Source organism: Myotis yumanensis, unplaced genomic scaffold, assembly GCF_028538775.1.
Source record: "Myotis yumanensis isolate MYYU_CA2020_CCGP unplaced genomic scaffold, mMyoYum1.0.hap1 SCAF_20, whole genome shotgun sequence".
Lineage (NCBI taxonomy): Eukaryota > Metazoa > Chordata > Mammalia > Chiroptera > Vespertilionidae > Myotis > Myotis yumanensis.
In genome coordinates, this window is record NW_027223771.1 from 7,530,992 (window position 1) to 7,546,909 (window position 15,918).

Below are 15,918 nucleotides of genomic sequence, written 5' to 3' on the forward strand. Positions count from 1 at the left end.
AGAGTTCTTTCAAGATACCGCTTATCTGGACAGAAACAAGAATTTGAACAATTTAGATTAAATTCGCAGGAGCCAGCCTCGCCTCCACGGCGCCACGCTATTTATAATAACGGCATTTTTTTTTTTTTTTTTTTTTTGCAATTTAGAAGAAGCAACAGAGAGAAACCATGGCAGCTACGGCAAGAGACAGACACGGGTCCGCCCAGCTTCACGTGAGGGATTTTTAGATCTTAGATCCTGGAGTTTCGCTGAATTTTTTTTGTTGTTCTTAACCCTCGATGGAGAATATTTCCCCGTTGATTTTTTACAGAGAGTGGAAGGGAGGGGGAGAGACAGAGAGAGAGAGAAACATCCATGTGAGAAAGACATCGATTGGCTGCCTCCCATACGAGCCCCAACCAGGATCTACCTGCCCTTGATCAGAAATCGAACCTGAGACCCTTCAGTCCGCAGACGGACGCTCTATCCACTGACCCACACCGGCCAGGGTTCGCGTAACGTTTTTTAAAAGAGTAGCAGCTGCCACCATTTCCTGAGCACCTACTATGCGCTGTCCGGTCTGTCCGGTGCCTTCTCTGCCCGTCCCTGTGTCACGGACGGAGGATGAGGCCTGGCAGCTTCGACCCCGCGAGGGGGACACGGTGACCCCGCCGCTCTCCAACCTTCGCCACTGGTCCGTACCGGAATGTTCTTTTACTTTTTTTCAGTCCCACTTTGTACAAAAGTGTATGTTCTTGAAAACGTCAATGTTGCCCTATTGGCGTGGCAGACGAAGACCATGTCTCCTGCCACCGGCGATCCCTGGCGACCGTGGCGGCCTCTCATCTGCTCCAAACCAGGCCCCCCCCCCCCCCCAAGGATGGCACTCAGAGGCCCCGCCTCCTAGAGTCTGAGTCCCCGAGTCAGCCACGGGCCAGAAGGAGGCCTGTGTCCCAGTCCTGCTTCCGGCCCCACGCCCCCACCCCCGGCCACCCCATCCACCCCAAACCAAGCCTTTGAACCACCCCATGCCCTCGAATTGAGCGAGGCAGCCCAGGGCAAGCTTAGCCACGGGCAGCCACGGGCCCACACGGGCCCACACAGGCCAGGCCATCCCTGCCCACTGGCGTACACACAAGAGAAGCAGGAGAGAAACAGAAGGCCCTGCCTAGTAGCTCAGTGGGTTAGAGCAGTGGTCGGCAAACTGCGGCTCTCGAGCCACATGCGGCTCTTTGGCCCCTTCAGTGCGGCTCTTCCATAAAATACCGACTTCTGCGCACGGGCCACGAAGTTTCAATCGCGCTGTACGTGCGCGCCCGCACGTGGTATTTTGTGGCAGAGCCACACTCAAGGGGCCAAAGAGCCGCACGTGGCTCACGAGCCTCGGTTTGCCGACCACTGGGTTAGAGCATGGGCCCCGTACGCCAAGGCTGTGGATGCAATCCCTGGTCAGGGCACGTACGAGCCACAACCGATGAATGCGTCAACACGTGGAACAACAAGTCGATGTTTCTCTCTCTCTGCATATGGAAACACAAATAGATTTTTAAAAAAGAGAGAAGAATATTCATGCAACAAAAGAGAGAAGCTTGAAGGCCTGAGATGGGTGGGTGGTGGGTGGTGGGTGGTGGGTAGGCGGCGATGGGCTAAAAGAGGTCTATGGGGGAGCAGAGGGAGGCATGTGTGATACTTTCAATAAAGATTTTTTTTTTTAAAAAAGGAAGAAACTAGAAATAATGTGTCGAGCCGGTCTCCCTGGGGAGATTGAAGGCACCCCAGCCGGTTTCCAAATTCCTAGGATTTCAGCCATCGGCCCAGGGGAGCCATTCTGACGCGCCCCGCGTCCCCGAAGCCGAGAGCCTTATTTAAAAACCAACGCCCGATGTCGGGGAGCCCGGTGGAGCCGCACTTAAGCGGGGTGACACTGAGCCCAGAGCCAAGCTCTCTCTCGGGAGGAAGGAGCCAGGCGGTGGCCCAGGGCCCCGGGGACCCGCGGCCTCACCCTCCCGGTGGCAGGCGTGGGCCGGCCGGGAGGGCACCCTGTGGTCTCCTCGCCTGACTATAAAAGGCAGAGGGATGCGGCCGGGGGCACGTGACCCCTTTCTAAATAAAGCTCCCCCACTCAGGGACAGCTGACCGTTGGGGGGGGTAGGGGGGCGGAGAGACAAGCTCTTACCGATCACACAAAGCCAGGCCCGCCCGGCTGACCCTCTTCGCTTCCCGGAGCCACAGGCCTCTCTGGGCCCCGCCCATACACCTGCAGGTCCCCACCCAGACCCGTGGCATCGGCAGGGCCCCGGACTACGGGAGCTGGTTACATTTCATAAAAAGGAACACCCGTCCCAAGGTGCTTTGAATTTAAAAAAAAGAAGGAGGAGGAGGAGGAGGAGAAATGTTAAGATGAAATAATGGCCCTGGCCGGTGTGGATCAGTGGCTAGAGCGTCAGCCTGTGGGCTGAAGGGTCCCGGGTTCGATTCTGGTCAAGGGCACATGCCCCGGTTTCAGGCTCGATCCCAAGTAGGGGGCGTGCAGGAGGCAGCCGATCCATCATTCTCTCTCACCATTGGTGTTTCTCTCTCTCTCTCCTCCTCTCCCTTCCTCTCTGAAATCAATAAAAATAAAAAAAATTAAAAAAAAACACACAACAGGACTCAGTTTAGCAGCAAGGCACTGGAGTATCCAAGAAAAAATGGGGGAGTCAGGGCCCACACTAGAACCCAGGAGCCAAAAAGCACCTGAGACAAGCAAACAGCAGGCAGCGCTGAGGCGAATCCCCCAGAAAGTGAGAGAACCAGATTCTGCCCGGCCGGTGTGGCTCAGTGGTTGAGTGTCCACCTATGAACCAGGAGGTCAGGGTTCGATTCCTGGTCAGGGCACATGCCCGGGTTGTGGGCTCCATCCCTGGTGTGGGGCGTGCAGGAGGCAGCCGATCCATGATTCTCTCTCATCATTGATGTTTCTCTCTCTCTCTCTCTCCTTCTCTAAAATCAATAAAAATATTTTTTTTAAAAAAAGGAGAGAGAGAGAGAACCAGGTCCTCCAACAGGAGCCACCCGGTCCCTCCCGGCACATGGCAGGCCACCGGCAAATAACTTGCACCGAGTAACGATCGGCGGCCACAGGCCAAGCCTCGGCTTTGAAGACGGTCTCCCTCCGTCTCCCCCATCCCGGGACTCGCATCCTGAGACAAGGAGAGCGGGGAGCTGCCACCCAGGCTCGCCCTCCCTGCCAGCTGGGAACTGGAGGCGGTGGTGGTGACAGGGCCCTGGGTAGCAACGGCCGTGGGAATGACCCCGGGAACCCCGTCTTTCACAATCCCGGGCCCGTTTGGCCGGCTCGGCTCGGGGATTACACACTGTTCTCTGCTCAAGGGGGAACATGTCTCTTCCCCCACCATAAATCTCCCACAAAGTAGGTGCCGCGCCGGCCCCCGGGGTGCCGGCCAAGAGCCGGAGGGCATGCCCAGGATGGACGCAGCGGTGCCAGGGGCCCTGCCATTCTCTGGGTAGGGCAGGCCAGGCCGCCCAAGCAGGCCTCTCGCACACCGTCGGCATCCCCGTGGCTTTCGGGCCTGGAGGACGCCTCCCTTCATACCGCCTTTCATTTTTATTTTATTTCACTTTTTGAATCCTCCCCCGGGGATATTTTCCCATTGATCTTGTAGAGAGAGTGGAAGAGAGAGGGAAAGACAGAGAGAAACATCGACGTCAGAGGAACACATCCGTCGGCTGCCTCCCGCACCTGCCCCAAACCAGGGCCCCGGCCGAGGAGGAGCCTGCAACTGAGGTACGTGCCCTTGACCGGACTCGAACCCGGGACCCTTGGGTCCACAGGCCCACGCTCTGTCCACTGAGCCACACCGGCTAGGGACACGGTGCCTTATTTCTAGCGCAGTGATGGCGAACCTTTTGAGCTCGGCGTGTCGGCATTTTGAAAAACCCTAACTTAACTCTGGTGCCGTGTCACGTATAGAAATTTTTTCATCTTTGCAACCCTAGTAAAACAAAGACTTACATTTTTGATATTTATTTTATAGATTTAAATGCCATTTAACCAAGAAAAATCAACCAAAAAAAAATGAGTTCGCGTGTCACCTCCGACACGCGTGTCACCTCTGACACGCGTGTCATAGGTTCGCCATCACTGTTCTAGCGTGTGATTGACATGGTCTCCATGGCAACCACGCCACGCCCTGCATCCCCTGAGTCCCCGGAAGCTACAGAAAGCCAACCAAGACCCCCCAAATCCCCCCCAAGCCCCCTTCCACGGCGGGTCCTACATGCAAGACAACCCCACCCACCGCCCAGCGCAAGCGAGCCGAGCCGTGCAAGTTGAAGAGGAGGGAGAGCGAGGAGAGAGGGGGCGGGATGCGGGGGGCGGGGGGGGAGCAGAAAGAAAGCCGGCACAGCCCCGCGCGGCCCTTACTTTTCTGGCAGTGGTCCTGGGTCCAGCAGCGGTAATTGTACTCGTTGTTGATGGTGGTCCGGTCGCAGGTGGACTTCCCCTCCAGGGCCCCCGGGCACACGTCGCCGCACTCCTTGGGGGACTTGTTCCCCACCACGTAGTTGTTGGACACGGCGTCGAGGATGAGGGACCAGTCCACGGTGGACAGGTAGCAGAGGTCGGCGTTCTTCTCGATGCGGATGGCGCCGCGGGTGATGTTGCGCAGGTTGCGCAGGCCGATGTCCTTGAGGTTGGTCATCTCGAAGATGACCAGCGCGTAGTTGTAGAAGAGCTTCCAGCCCCGGATGACCGTGAGGTTGGGGAACAGGTCCCCGATGCTCTCCAGGCCGGCCACGCGGAACAGGAGCAGGTACTCGGTGATGACCGTGAGCTTGGGGAAGCGGTAGCTGCGGTAGTCGTCGCCCTTGGAGATGAGCAGGATGTGCAGGTAGCCCTCGATCACCGTGCAGTTCTCCAGGCGCTTCAGCTGCTGGAAGTCGTTGCGGATGTCGATGCCGGGGCCGCAGACTGCAGAGGGGACACAAGGGGGGTGGGGACGCGCGTGAGTGACAGGTCGTTATTTATATTTTGTTGTTGTTGTTGTTGATATTTTCCCCATTGATTTTTTTCAAAAATATGTTTTCAATGATTTCAGAGAAACGAAGAGAGAGAGAGAGAAACATCCATGATGAGAGAGAATCATGGATCGGCTGCCTCCTGCACGCCCCCTACTGGGGATGGAGCCCACAACCCTGGCATGGGCCCTGACCGGGAATGGAACCCGGGACCCTTCAGTCCACAGGCTGATGCTCTGTCCACTGAGCCACACCAGCTAGGGCTTCCCACTGAATTTTAGAGAGAGTGGAAGGGAAGAGAGAGAGAAACATCGATGTGAGAGACACACATCGATTGGTTGCCTTCTCCACGTGCTCCAACCAGGGCCAGGATGGAGCCTGCAATGGAGGTAGGTGCTGCCGTTGGCCAGAATCAGACCTGGGACCCTTCAGTCTGCAGGCCGATGCTCTATCCACTGAGCCAAACCAGCCAGGGCAAAAGGAAGTCACTTTGAAAACCATTTTCCAACCCACGAGGCGGCCCGCTTTCAGGAAACCTAGATTGTCATTAAGAAATAAGACAAGCCTGGCCCGTGTGGCTCAGTGGTTGAGCATCGACCTGTGAACCAGGAGGTCACGGTTCGATTCCCAGTCAGGGCACCATCCCCAGTAGGGGGCGTGCAGGAGGCAGCCGATCCATGATTCTCTCTCATCATGGATGTTTCTCTCTCCCTCCCTCTCCCTTCCTCTCTGAAATCAATAAAAAATAATTTTTAAAAAGTCGTATTTCCACTGTGCTTAATGGGTTAAAAAAAAAAGAAGAAGAAAGAAAAAGGGGTGGAGAGGGAGTGTCCCTAGAGCCCACGGGCAGTCCCCCCCCCCCCCCCCACGTCGTCTGAGATCTGAGCAAACCCTCCACGTGCAGAGGGAAACGGCATCGCTTTCCTCCCACCCACGCCTACTCAGTACACTGCAACTCCCCCCCCCCCCCAAAAAAAAGCACAAGAAAAAGATGGGGCTGGAGATGCTGTTATGATAACAAACACTGATACTGCTATCGTCGAATTTGTTCGAGTGGAATTTTCTGTGTTCAGTGTAAACAGACGCAGTTCATGTTAAGCCTTTTATCTTCACGTGTCAATGGGAACGTGTTTACATTGTATATATACATGCGTCTCTCCCGCAGACAACCGTCCCCGCCACCTGGCACGTTCAGGAACGGGAGGCAGTCGTGAGGATGTAAGCGAGGGATTGCATTTCACGGGGGAACGCCGGGAGCAGGAAATTAAACACGAGGCGTCAGTCACTGTCAACGGGCAAAACCGTTCTCCGGGGCCCCCCACCGCGAGAGCCACCGCTGTCCTAACTGGAACCAGAACCGACCAGTTCAGGCATGTAGAAGAGGGAGGTCGTCCTGGCCCCGGCTGGGTAGCTCAGTTAGTTAGGGCATCATCCTGATACCCCGAGGTGGTGGGTTCAATCCCCGATCAGAGTGTGTACAAGACTCAACCGATGGTCCCAGCCAGCACGGCTCAGTGGTTGGAACGTCAGCCCGCGCACCGGAGGGTCATGGGTTCGATTCCCGGTCAAGGGCCTCATGCCTGGATTTGGGGTTCGATTCCCTGCCCTGATTGGGGCACATGCAGGAGGCAATGAATGGATGCGGCCCTCTCACATCCACGTTTCTCTCTCTCTCCCTCTCTCTCTTCTCCCTCTGTTTCACCTCCTCTCCCCTCCCTTCTATTCTCTCTAAAAAAAAAATCAATGGAAAAAAATACCCTCTGGTGAGAATTAACAAACGAACAAAATAACAACAACGAAAAGGAATCAACCAATGAATGCACATATAGGTAAAACAACATCTCTCTCTCTCCCCCCCCTTCCTCCCCATTCCCCCTCTCAAAACCAATTTTTTAAAAAATGCCTAGAGAAGGTACAGTCTGGGAAGGTGAACGCCCAGTGCTGCCATGTGTGGAAGAACTTACAAAGGTGGGGCAGATATTTACATGCCGCCTCCTCATTGAAGAAGCGGAAACGTTACCCAGAATTCACTCGACGACGGAGGGAGCACAAACCCCCGTGTCCCCACCACCTACAGGACCCGGAGCCAGAAGGAAGCTGGTGTTTGCCGAAACTGAGGGGCGCCAGCTCTTTCCCTGGGTCCCCCCCCCAAAAACCCCACAAAACTCTGCCTGCTCTGACGGCTATTCCAAATTCCGTTCTGATCTTAAACTGCCCAAAGTGCAGTATTCTATAAGTCTCCATATTTTAAAAGCGCCCTCGGATGCTTTCTCGTAACTCCCAGTTCTGATGGCTGGTGACTTTTAAAAATATATATATGTTTCTTATTGATTTCAGAGAGGAAGGGAGAGGGAGAGAGAGAGAAACATCCATGATGAGAGAGAATCATGGATCGGCTGCCTCCTGCACGCCCCCCACTGGGGATCGAGCCCACAACCCCGGGCATGTGCCCTGACCGGGAATCGAACCGTGACCTCCTGGTTCATAGGTCGACGCTCAACCACTGAGCCAGGCCGGCCGGGCTCTGGTGACCTTTGGGGTGAATGAGCACACAGAAGCTAGAATCCCTTGGTTATGCCCTCCCCAGGGAGCCGCACAACCACACCTTCCGGGGGGGACAGCCTCCCACACCACCAGCCAGGTGGGCAGCACCCCGGCTTCCACCAGGTGAATCCGTGCAGCCAGCAGATGGCGCTGCGGGGCCCGGGGTCCTGGGGGCAGCACAGGCGCACCGTGAAGCAGCCCAACCCAGAGAAATCCTTCTGCCCAGGGATGGTCACAGGGCTCTTTCTGCGCCCTGACCTTTCATCATTTTTTTTATCAATCGCTTGAACGAAGGCAGAAGGGAAATGTTTATCTAATCCCAGGAGGACAAGCTCCCAGGAGAGACGGCAAAGGCGCTGCGCGACAGAGGCGAGAGCTAAAAAGATCAACAGATGGGGGTTGCCAGCGAGAGGAAGTTATGTGTTTGGACACTTGGGTGCAAAAAAAAAAAAGAAGAAGAAGAAGAAGAAAGAAAAGAAAGGCACACGTGTAGGAGGTGCGAACAAGACTTGGGAGATTTAATTGGATACAATTTCTGGGTGTGATAACGGGGTGCTGTGACTGCAAAAATGAAAAAATAAAATATCCAGGCGGTCTTGGACCACACTCACGCAGGCTGAGTAGAGCAAGGGGCCAGAGGCGAGCCCCCCAAACTGGGTTGGTGTCCACATTTTATTATTTTTTTAATCTGTTTTTTATTGATTTCAGAGAGGGAGGGGGAGGGGGAGAGAGAGGGAAACATCAATGATGAGGATCGCGGGTCGGCTGCCTCCCGCACGCCCCCTCCTGGGGATGGAGCCCGCAACCCGGGCCTGTGCCCTGAGTGGGAATCGAACCGTGACCTCCTGGTTCCTAGGTCGACAATCAACCGTTGAGCCACGCTGACCGGCCGGGCCGTGTCCACACTTTAAAAGAGAAGAGAGTGAGTGGGACCACATCCAGGGGACAAGCAAGATGGAGCAGGGATTCACCAACCTGTGAGCTAGCCCTGGGTCCCCAGATACAGCGGGGAAGAGGGGGCGGGGGTAGCACCAAGCCTGCGAGGGCGCCCAGGGAGGTGGGCCGGGGAGATTTCTATGGGATCCGGACGCGGGCGAGCAACCCAGGGCGAAGGGATTGGGGCCCGGCTGGCTTGGCTCCGTGTGGAGACTAAATACAGGACCACAGAGATGAGAACTGTACCATCTAAATATAATTAATACCTAATGACTTAGAAATGTTGCCAGTTGAGCCCGGCCGGCGTGGCTCAGCAGTTGAGTGTCCACCTAGGAACCGGGAGGTCATGGTTCGATTCCCAGTCAGGGCACAGGCCCGGGTTTGCAGGCTCAATCCCCAGTGGGGGGCGTGCAGGAGGCAGCCGATCCATGATTCTCTCTCATCATGGATGTTTCTCTCTCTCTCTCTCCCTTCTTCTCTGAAATCAATAACAATATCATCTCTATAAAAAGAATCTCCCTATCACGCAGGGTCTGCTGACTATCCTTGCAGCTCTACGCTGGGCTCTCCCGGCCGAGTGACGGGAATGATGTAACCGACACCCCTGACGGCAGGAGAGTGCGGCGGCGAGGCCCTAACTTGCCTTCTGAGTCACCACCGTTCAGCTGCACTTGGTCTCTTCCTGCAGCTAATCGGTGCTAAAACGTTGGATGAGTCCTTTCTGACTCATCAACCTGTGACCTAGCCATGGATCCCCAAGATCTAAAAGCCTCCTGGGTCATCTGTGTCCATCACTGCTTCTCCTCGAAAGGGACATCACACACACACACACACACACACACACACACACACGCGCGCGCGCGCGCGCACCCACACGCACACACACAGTCCTAGCCAGTGTGGCTCAGTGGATAGAGCGTCGGCCCGTGAACCAAATTCCCCCGGTTTGATTGCAGGAGACAACCCATCGATGTGTTTCTCTCACATCCATGTTTCTCTCTGTCTCTCCCTCTCTCTTCCGCTCTCTGTAAAAATCAGTGGAAAAATATCCTCGGGTGAGGATTAAACAAACACACACACACACACACACACACACACACACACACAGAACGGTAGCGATCTAGAGAGAGGAAACAGCCCCGTAAATATGAAAAACGGCTATTCTGTTCGGCTTTTAAGAGCAAGTGACTTAATTTCACTAACATTGATTTTTTTTTTCCGGGGCGATTTAATTTCGCCAACACCGGCTGAGTTCCTGATGTTCCTCGGCGGTGACATCTGGGCCGGCCGCGGCCACCACGCACAGCGCAGAGGGAGGAAGGCGGCTTTGGGGGGGGGGGGGGGGGCGCCCAGATACGCGTGAAGGAGAGCACCTCTGAGACTATCCTGGCTTCTCCCTTAGGTCCTGGGTCTCTCGGACAATCCGAGAAAGCTGGGCCACTTCTCTAAAAAAACAAAAACAGTGGCCCCAGCCGGTTGGGCTCCGGGGATAGAGCGTCGGCCTGCAGACTAGAGGGTCCTGGGTTCGATTCCCGTCAAGGGCACATGCCCGGGTTGCGGGCTCCATCCCCAGTGGGGGGGCGTGCAGGAGGCAGCCGATCCGTGATTCTCTCTCATCACTGATGTTTCTCTCTCTCTCCCTCTCCCTTCCTCTCTGACATCAATGAAAGTATATCTTAAATAAATACAAACAGTGCCCTGGACGGTGTGGCTCAGTGGATAGAGCCACATTTCTCTCCCTCCCCTTCCCTTCCACTTTCTCTAAAAGTCAGTAGAAAAAAATATCCTTACTCCTTGGGTGAGAATTACATTAAAAAAAAAAGAAAAGGAAAAAACATGAGCTATAGTAAGACACAAGCAGTGCAGGGCGCATCTCGGGATAAACAAGGAGACGGAACACACCTGTCCAGCTGTGATGAGCCTCGGGGGGACCTAGCGGGGAGGCTGCCGGCGTTACCCCGGAAACCCACTAAAATCACAAGCGTGGCCGAGTGTCTTCGATGCTTTTGTTTTGGGGAAGAGGCTGACTCAGTAGGACCTCGTTTCCTGACCTTTTTTTCCCCCCCAAACGGTGGCTTCCTGAGGCTGTCCACACATCCCCAGTGAGTTAACAACTCGCTAGAGCAGTGGTTCTCCACCTTCCTAAGGCCGAGACCCTTTCATACAGTTCCTCGTGTTGTGGGGACTCCCCACCATAAAATTATTTTCGTGGCTACTTCATCACTGTCATGTTGCTACTGTTATGAATCGTCATGTAACTATCTGATAGGCAGGATGTATTTTCATTGTTACAAATGGAACATCATTAAAGCATAGTGATTCGTCACAAAAACAATACGTAATTATATATGTTTTCCGATGGTCTTAGGTGACCCCTGTGAAAGGGCCATTCGACCCCCAAAGGGGTCGCGACCCACAGGTTGAGAACCGCTGGGCTAGAGGGAATGGCATCACCATCTGAGAGCGATCAAAGCGTGTGGCCCTGCGAGGGAGGCCAGGGGGGCCGAGATGCCGCTCAGAGTGGCCTGGGCGGCTTCCTGGACGATCCTGGGGACCCGTTCCGGCCAGGTGGGCACAACAGGCGCATTCCACTGCCTCCCGGTATTTTTTATTGATTGATTGATTTCAGACAGAAAGGGAGAGGGAGAGAGAAACATCCATGATGAGAGAGAATCATGGATCAGCTGCCTCCTGCACGCCCCCTACTGGGGACGGAGCCCGCAACCCGGGCCTGTGCCCTGAGTGGGACTCGAACCCTGACCTCCTGGTTCCTAGGTCGACGCTCAACCACTGAGCCACGCCGGCCGGGCCGTTCCCACTTTCCTGGCATCCACAAAGCACCACTTGTACCTGAGCAAATCCTTTAAAAATCCACCTTAACGTGGGGAGGGAGACCACCGGCCCTGCTGGAAGTGTCCGCTAACCCGCGGTGGCCCGGACCATATTCCCACGCGCACCACGGAGCTAGGAAGGGACTTAAAATGTAGGCCTGCGCGCTTCCGGGCTGATGAAAATGCGTTCTTTTAACGCGTCGCCTTCACCCAGCCCGGCCAGACAAAGAGATGGGAAGGGCGCCTTTGTAAGAGGCCAAGTAAGAGCCTTGACTTGCAAAAAGCTCTTTTTCAGAGCTCAAGTAGGGCCGCAGGAAGTGGGGCTCGCGAGATGGGGATTTTGCTATTTCTTTTTTCTTTCAATGGCTGCTTTTCAAGGAGAAAAAGAGAGAGGGAGGGAGAGGGAGGGAGGAAGGGAGGGAGGGGAGGGGGGGGGAGAGAGAGAGAAAGAGAGAGAGAGAGAGAGAGAGAGAGAGAGAGACTCCAGGCATTACAAATCTTGGGCGCTGGGAAAATGGCTGGAGCCGAAATGGCGGACTCTTCCATGGAGCCAGGCCTCCCAGGCCAGGAATTTCAGAAATCTCAGGCATTCCGCAGTATTTTCTGAATCTTACGAGAGCTGAGACGTGAGACACAGAAAGGCCAGGGAACAGGAACCGGTCAGTAAGCCGCTCGCGCGGGGGCCCCAGCCCCCAGGCCTACCTTGTCCCCTAACCAAAGGCTCTGCCAATGGGGTGTTGTTTCAAGATGTAGCTGAGAAGGGACTGAGAGAGCTCACGCCACCCCCCCCCCCCCCAAGATTACCCTCCTCCGCTCTTCCCAAGGTTGAACGAACGCTCCAATGCGCTTGGGACCCCAAACATTTCACATTTCAAGACAGCTGTCGGGGCACAGGCAGGAGGCAACCAATCCATGTGTCTCTCTCATCCATGTTTCACTCTATCTCTTGCTCTCTCTCTCTCTCTCTGCCTCCTCCTCCGTCCCTTCCATTGTCTCCAAAAATCAATGGAAAAAATATCTCCTGCCCGGCCGGCGTGGCTCAGGGGTTGAGCACCAACCTATGAACCAGGAGGTCACGGTTTGATTCCCGATCAGGCCACAGGCCCGGGGTGCGGGCTCGATCCCCAGTGTGGGGCGTGCAGGAGGCAGCCGATCCATGATTCTGTCTCATCATGGATGTTTCTCTCTCCCCCTCCTTCCTCTCTGAAATCAATAAAAATATTTAAATAAAAAAAAAGAAAAAATAGCCCCAGGTGAGGGCCAACAAAAAAATAAATAAGTAAGAGGAGGTTTCCAGGGTCCATGCTGGTGTGCTGTGCCCGACAGGCTGCCCCGATACCTAACCCTCAACCTCCCCCCACCCCTCAGTGGGTAAGAATCCACAGCCCCACCTGTGGGACCTGCAGGGCAACAGGCTGCCCGAGACAAGAAGGTGGCGAACGGGCCTCCCATAAAAGGGCCATGACTTCTACCATCCACACGCGGAACTTGGGGAGCAAACCCCGCCCAGGCAGCAGGCACCCCCCCTTCACGTCCACGTGCCCCGCGCTCAGGCTCGAGAAACGCCCCCTGCGGGTGTCAGCAGCCCGCACGCGGGGATCCTGGGTGGCAGACGCCCTAAGACGGGCTCATCCGTGTCTAAACTGCTCACGGGATTAACGGGAAGGCTCGATCAATAACCGCTTGTACCGTCCGGGGAGTGACTCACCGGTAAATCCTGCCCGGCTTAGAAGGCAGCCGGGAACAGAGACAAGGCAACATCTAGCAGGGTCAGCTTTACGAGAGCAACTGTGACTCGGACACGCTTAAGGCTGCCGCGCAATGACCACTGGGCTTCCCAGCCTTCTGGGTTTGCCGAGACAGTCCCGCTAAGCATTCTGGGAGGAGCTACACAAGCAGGTCCATCCCCATGGTCGCAGTCCCCCGCCCCACGGATGGTGGCGTTGGGCTTGCAAAACTGAGTTCCCTCCATCCATCCAATAGGTGTGTGCTCACCCAGAAACTAGGCTTCCAGCAGCCTGGCCAGCATGGCCCAGTGGTTGGCGTCAACCTATGACCCAGGAGGTCAGGGCCCATGCCCGAGCTGTGGGTTCGATCCCTGGTTGGGGCACATGCAGGAGGCAACTGATCAATGAATGTTTCTTTCTCACATCAATGTTTCTCTCTTGCTCCCTTTCTCTAAAATCAGTAATTAAAAAAAATAAATCAATAAAATCAGCCCTGACTGGTTTGGCTCAGTGGATAGAGCATCGGCCTGTGGACTGAAGGGTCCCAGGTTCGATCCTGGTCAAGGGCATGTACTTTGGTTGCGGGCACATCCCCAGTGGGGGGTGTGCAGGAGGCAGCTGATCAATGTTTCTCTCTCATCGATGTTTCTAACTTTCAATCCCTCTCCCTTCCTCTCTGTAAAAAAATCAATAAAATATATATATATATTTTTAAAAAATCAATAAAAAGGCAGATGTTTAAAACAAAAAAAGAGAGAGATCAGATCTTCCTCGCAGAGGATGGCCATCTGCACCCCTGATCCGGAGCACCTTGACCTTGCTTGCCCTTGGCCTTTCAGCCTCCTACCTGGGAGCAGGAAGCGCCTGCTGTCTGTTCCTCCAGCCCTGTGCCTGTGAGAGCGCATCGCCGCCCAGGCACGGGCCCACCTCCCTCTTGGCACATGGCCGCGCTGCCTGCCCCGGGAGAGACCAGCCTGGTCCCCGGCTGGCTTCCGAGACACAGGGGGAACGCCAGTCCCACTTCCAGACCCAGGTGAGCTGTTGGCAGCCAGCCTCCTCCCCGGGGGCCCCGACCCACAAAGGCTGCTCCCCCGAGGGGGGCGGAGAGGAGGCCTCGCTGGGCCAGACAGGCTCCGCTACCTCCCAGCCCCGTCGGAATCGAGCAGGTCCAGGCCTGAGCCCTGACTCCTGGCGGAAACCTCCGTGCAAAGAACCAGCCACAGAGAGTGGCGGCGGGAAGGGCGGACGGGCTGACCTGGCCTGCGACTGACTGACAGGCAGGCAGGCAGGCAGGCAGGCAGATGCACAGGCAGCACACTTCCTGGGCTCTCAAGCCTGTTTCCTCTCCTGCCTGAAACCACTCTTGCCCCCGGGGGCCAATCCCTCTCCGCCAAGGCTCCCTCTGGGATGGAGGAGTCCGGCCCCAATAAAAAAAAAAAAAAAAAATGGAGTTGCGCCCTGGCTGGTGTGGCTCAGTGGATAGAGCATCGGCCTGTGGACTTAAGGGTCCCGGGTTTGATTCCCAGTCAGGGCACATGCCTGGGTTGTGGGCTCAACCCCCGGTAGGGGGCGTGCAGGAGGCAGCCGATCCATGATTCTCTCTCATCATGGATGTTTCTCTCTCTCCCCCTCTCCCTTCCTCTCTGAAATCAATAAAAAATAAAAAAATTAAAAAAAGAAATGTTTAGTCTTTTCATTGTAGTGAAATAAACACACATTAAGATTTCCCATTGTAGCTATTTTTAAAAATGTATTTTTAAATTGATTTCAGAGAGGATGGGGGGAGAGAGAGAGAGAAAGAGAGAGAGAGAGAGAGAGAGAAACACTGATGAGAGAGCATCATGGACCGGCTGCCTCCTGCACGCCCCACACTGGGGATCAAGCCCGAAACCCGGGCATGTGCCCTGACTGGGACTCAAACTGTGATGTCCTGGTTTGTAGGTTGACACTCAAGCCACCGAGCCACAAAGGCCGGCTTAACTATTTATTTTTTTAAAGAGGGGTAGGAAGAGAGAGGGAGAGAGAAAGAGAAACACGGATTGATGATCGCTGCCTCCTGCGTGCCCCCTGCCAGGGATGGAGCCCACAACTGAAGCAGGTGCCGCGACCGGGAATCGAACCGGCAGCCTTTCGGTGCACGGGACGCCGCCAACCAACACACGGAGCCACGCCGGCCAGGCCCCACTGTCACCATATCTCAGTGTCCAGTTCAGTGGCATTAAGTTCACACTCTGTCCCCATTAAACAAGTCCCCATGTCCCCTGCCCCAGCCCCTGGCAACCACTATTCTACTCTCTGCTTCTATGAATTCGACGCCTCCAGGATCAAAGCTCATGTAACTAGAATCATACAGTACATGTGTGTCTGTGCGCGTGTGTGTCTGTGCGCGTGTGTCTGTGTGCGTGTGTGTCTGTGTGTCTGTGTGTGTGTGTTTGTCTGTGTGTCTGTGTGCGTGTGTGTCTGTGTGTCTGTGTGTGTGTCTGTGTGTGAGTGTGTCTGTGCGCATGTGTCTGTGAGTGTGTGTGTGTGTGCGCGCATGTGTCTGTGTGTGAGTGTGTGTCTGTGTGTCTGTCTGTGTCTTTGTGTGTCTGTGTGTCTGAGTGTGTATGTGTCTGTGTGCGTGTGTGTCTGTGTGTGAGTGTGTCTGTGTGTCTGTGCGCGCGTGTGTCTGTGTGTGTGTGTGTCTGTGTGCGTGTGTGTCTGTGTGTCTGTGTGTGTGTCTGTGTGTGAGTGTGTCTGTGTGTGTGTCTGTGCGCATGTGTCTGTGAGTGTGTGTGTGTGTGCGCGCATGTGTCTGTGTGTGAGTGTGTGTCTGTGTGTCTGTCTGTGTCTTTGTGTGTCTGTGTGTCTGAGTGTGTATGTGTCTGTGTGCGTGTGTGTCT

General features: G+C 55.2%; 1 protein-coding gene across 2 annotated transcripts in view; it reads right to left on the bottom strand.

Annotated features, from left to right (window-relative positions):
- Positions 1-15,918, bottom strand: part of IGF1R (insulin like growth factor 1 receptor) — a 123,124-nt gene that overhangs the window by 94,928 nt on the left and 12,278 nt on the right. For both annotated transcript variants that reach the window (XM_070400602.1, XM_070400601.1), the window contains exon 2: positions 4,406-4,951. In XM_070400602.1, coding sequence (XP_070256703.1) covers positions 4,406-4,951 — 546 coding nt within the window. The remainder of the gene's footprint in view (positions 1-4,405; positions 4,952-15,918) is intronic.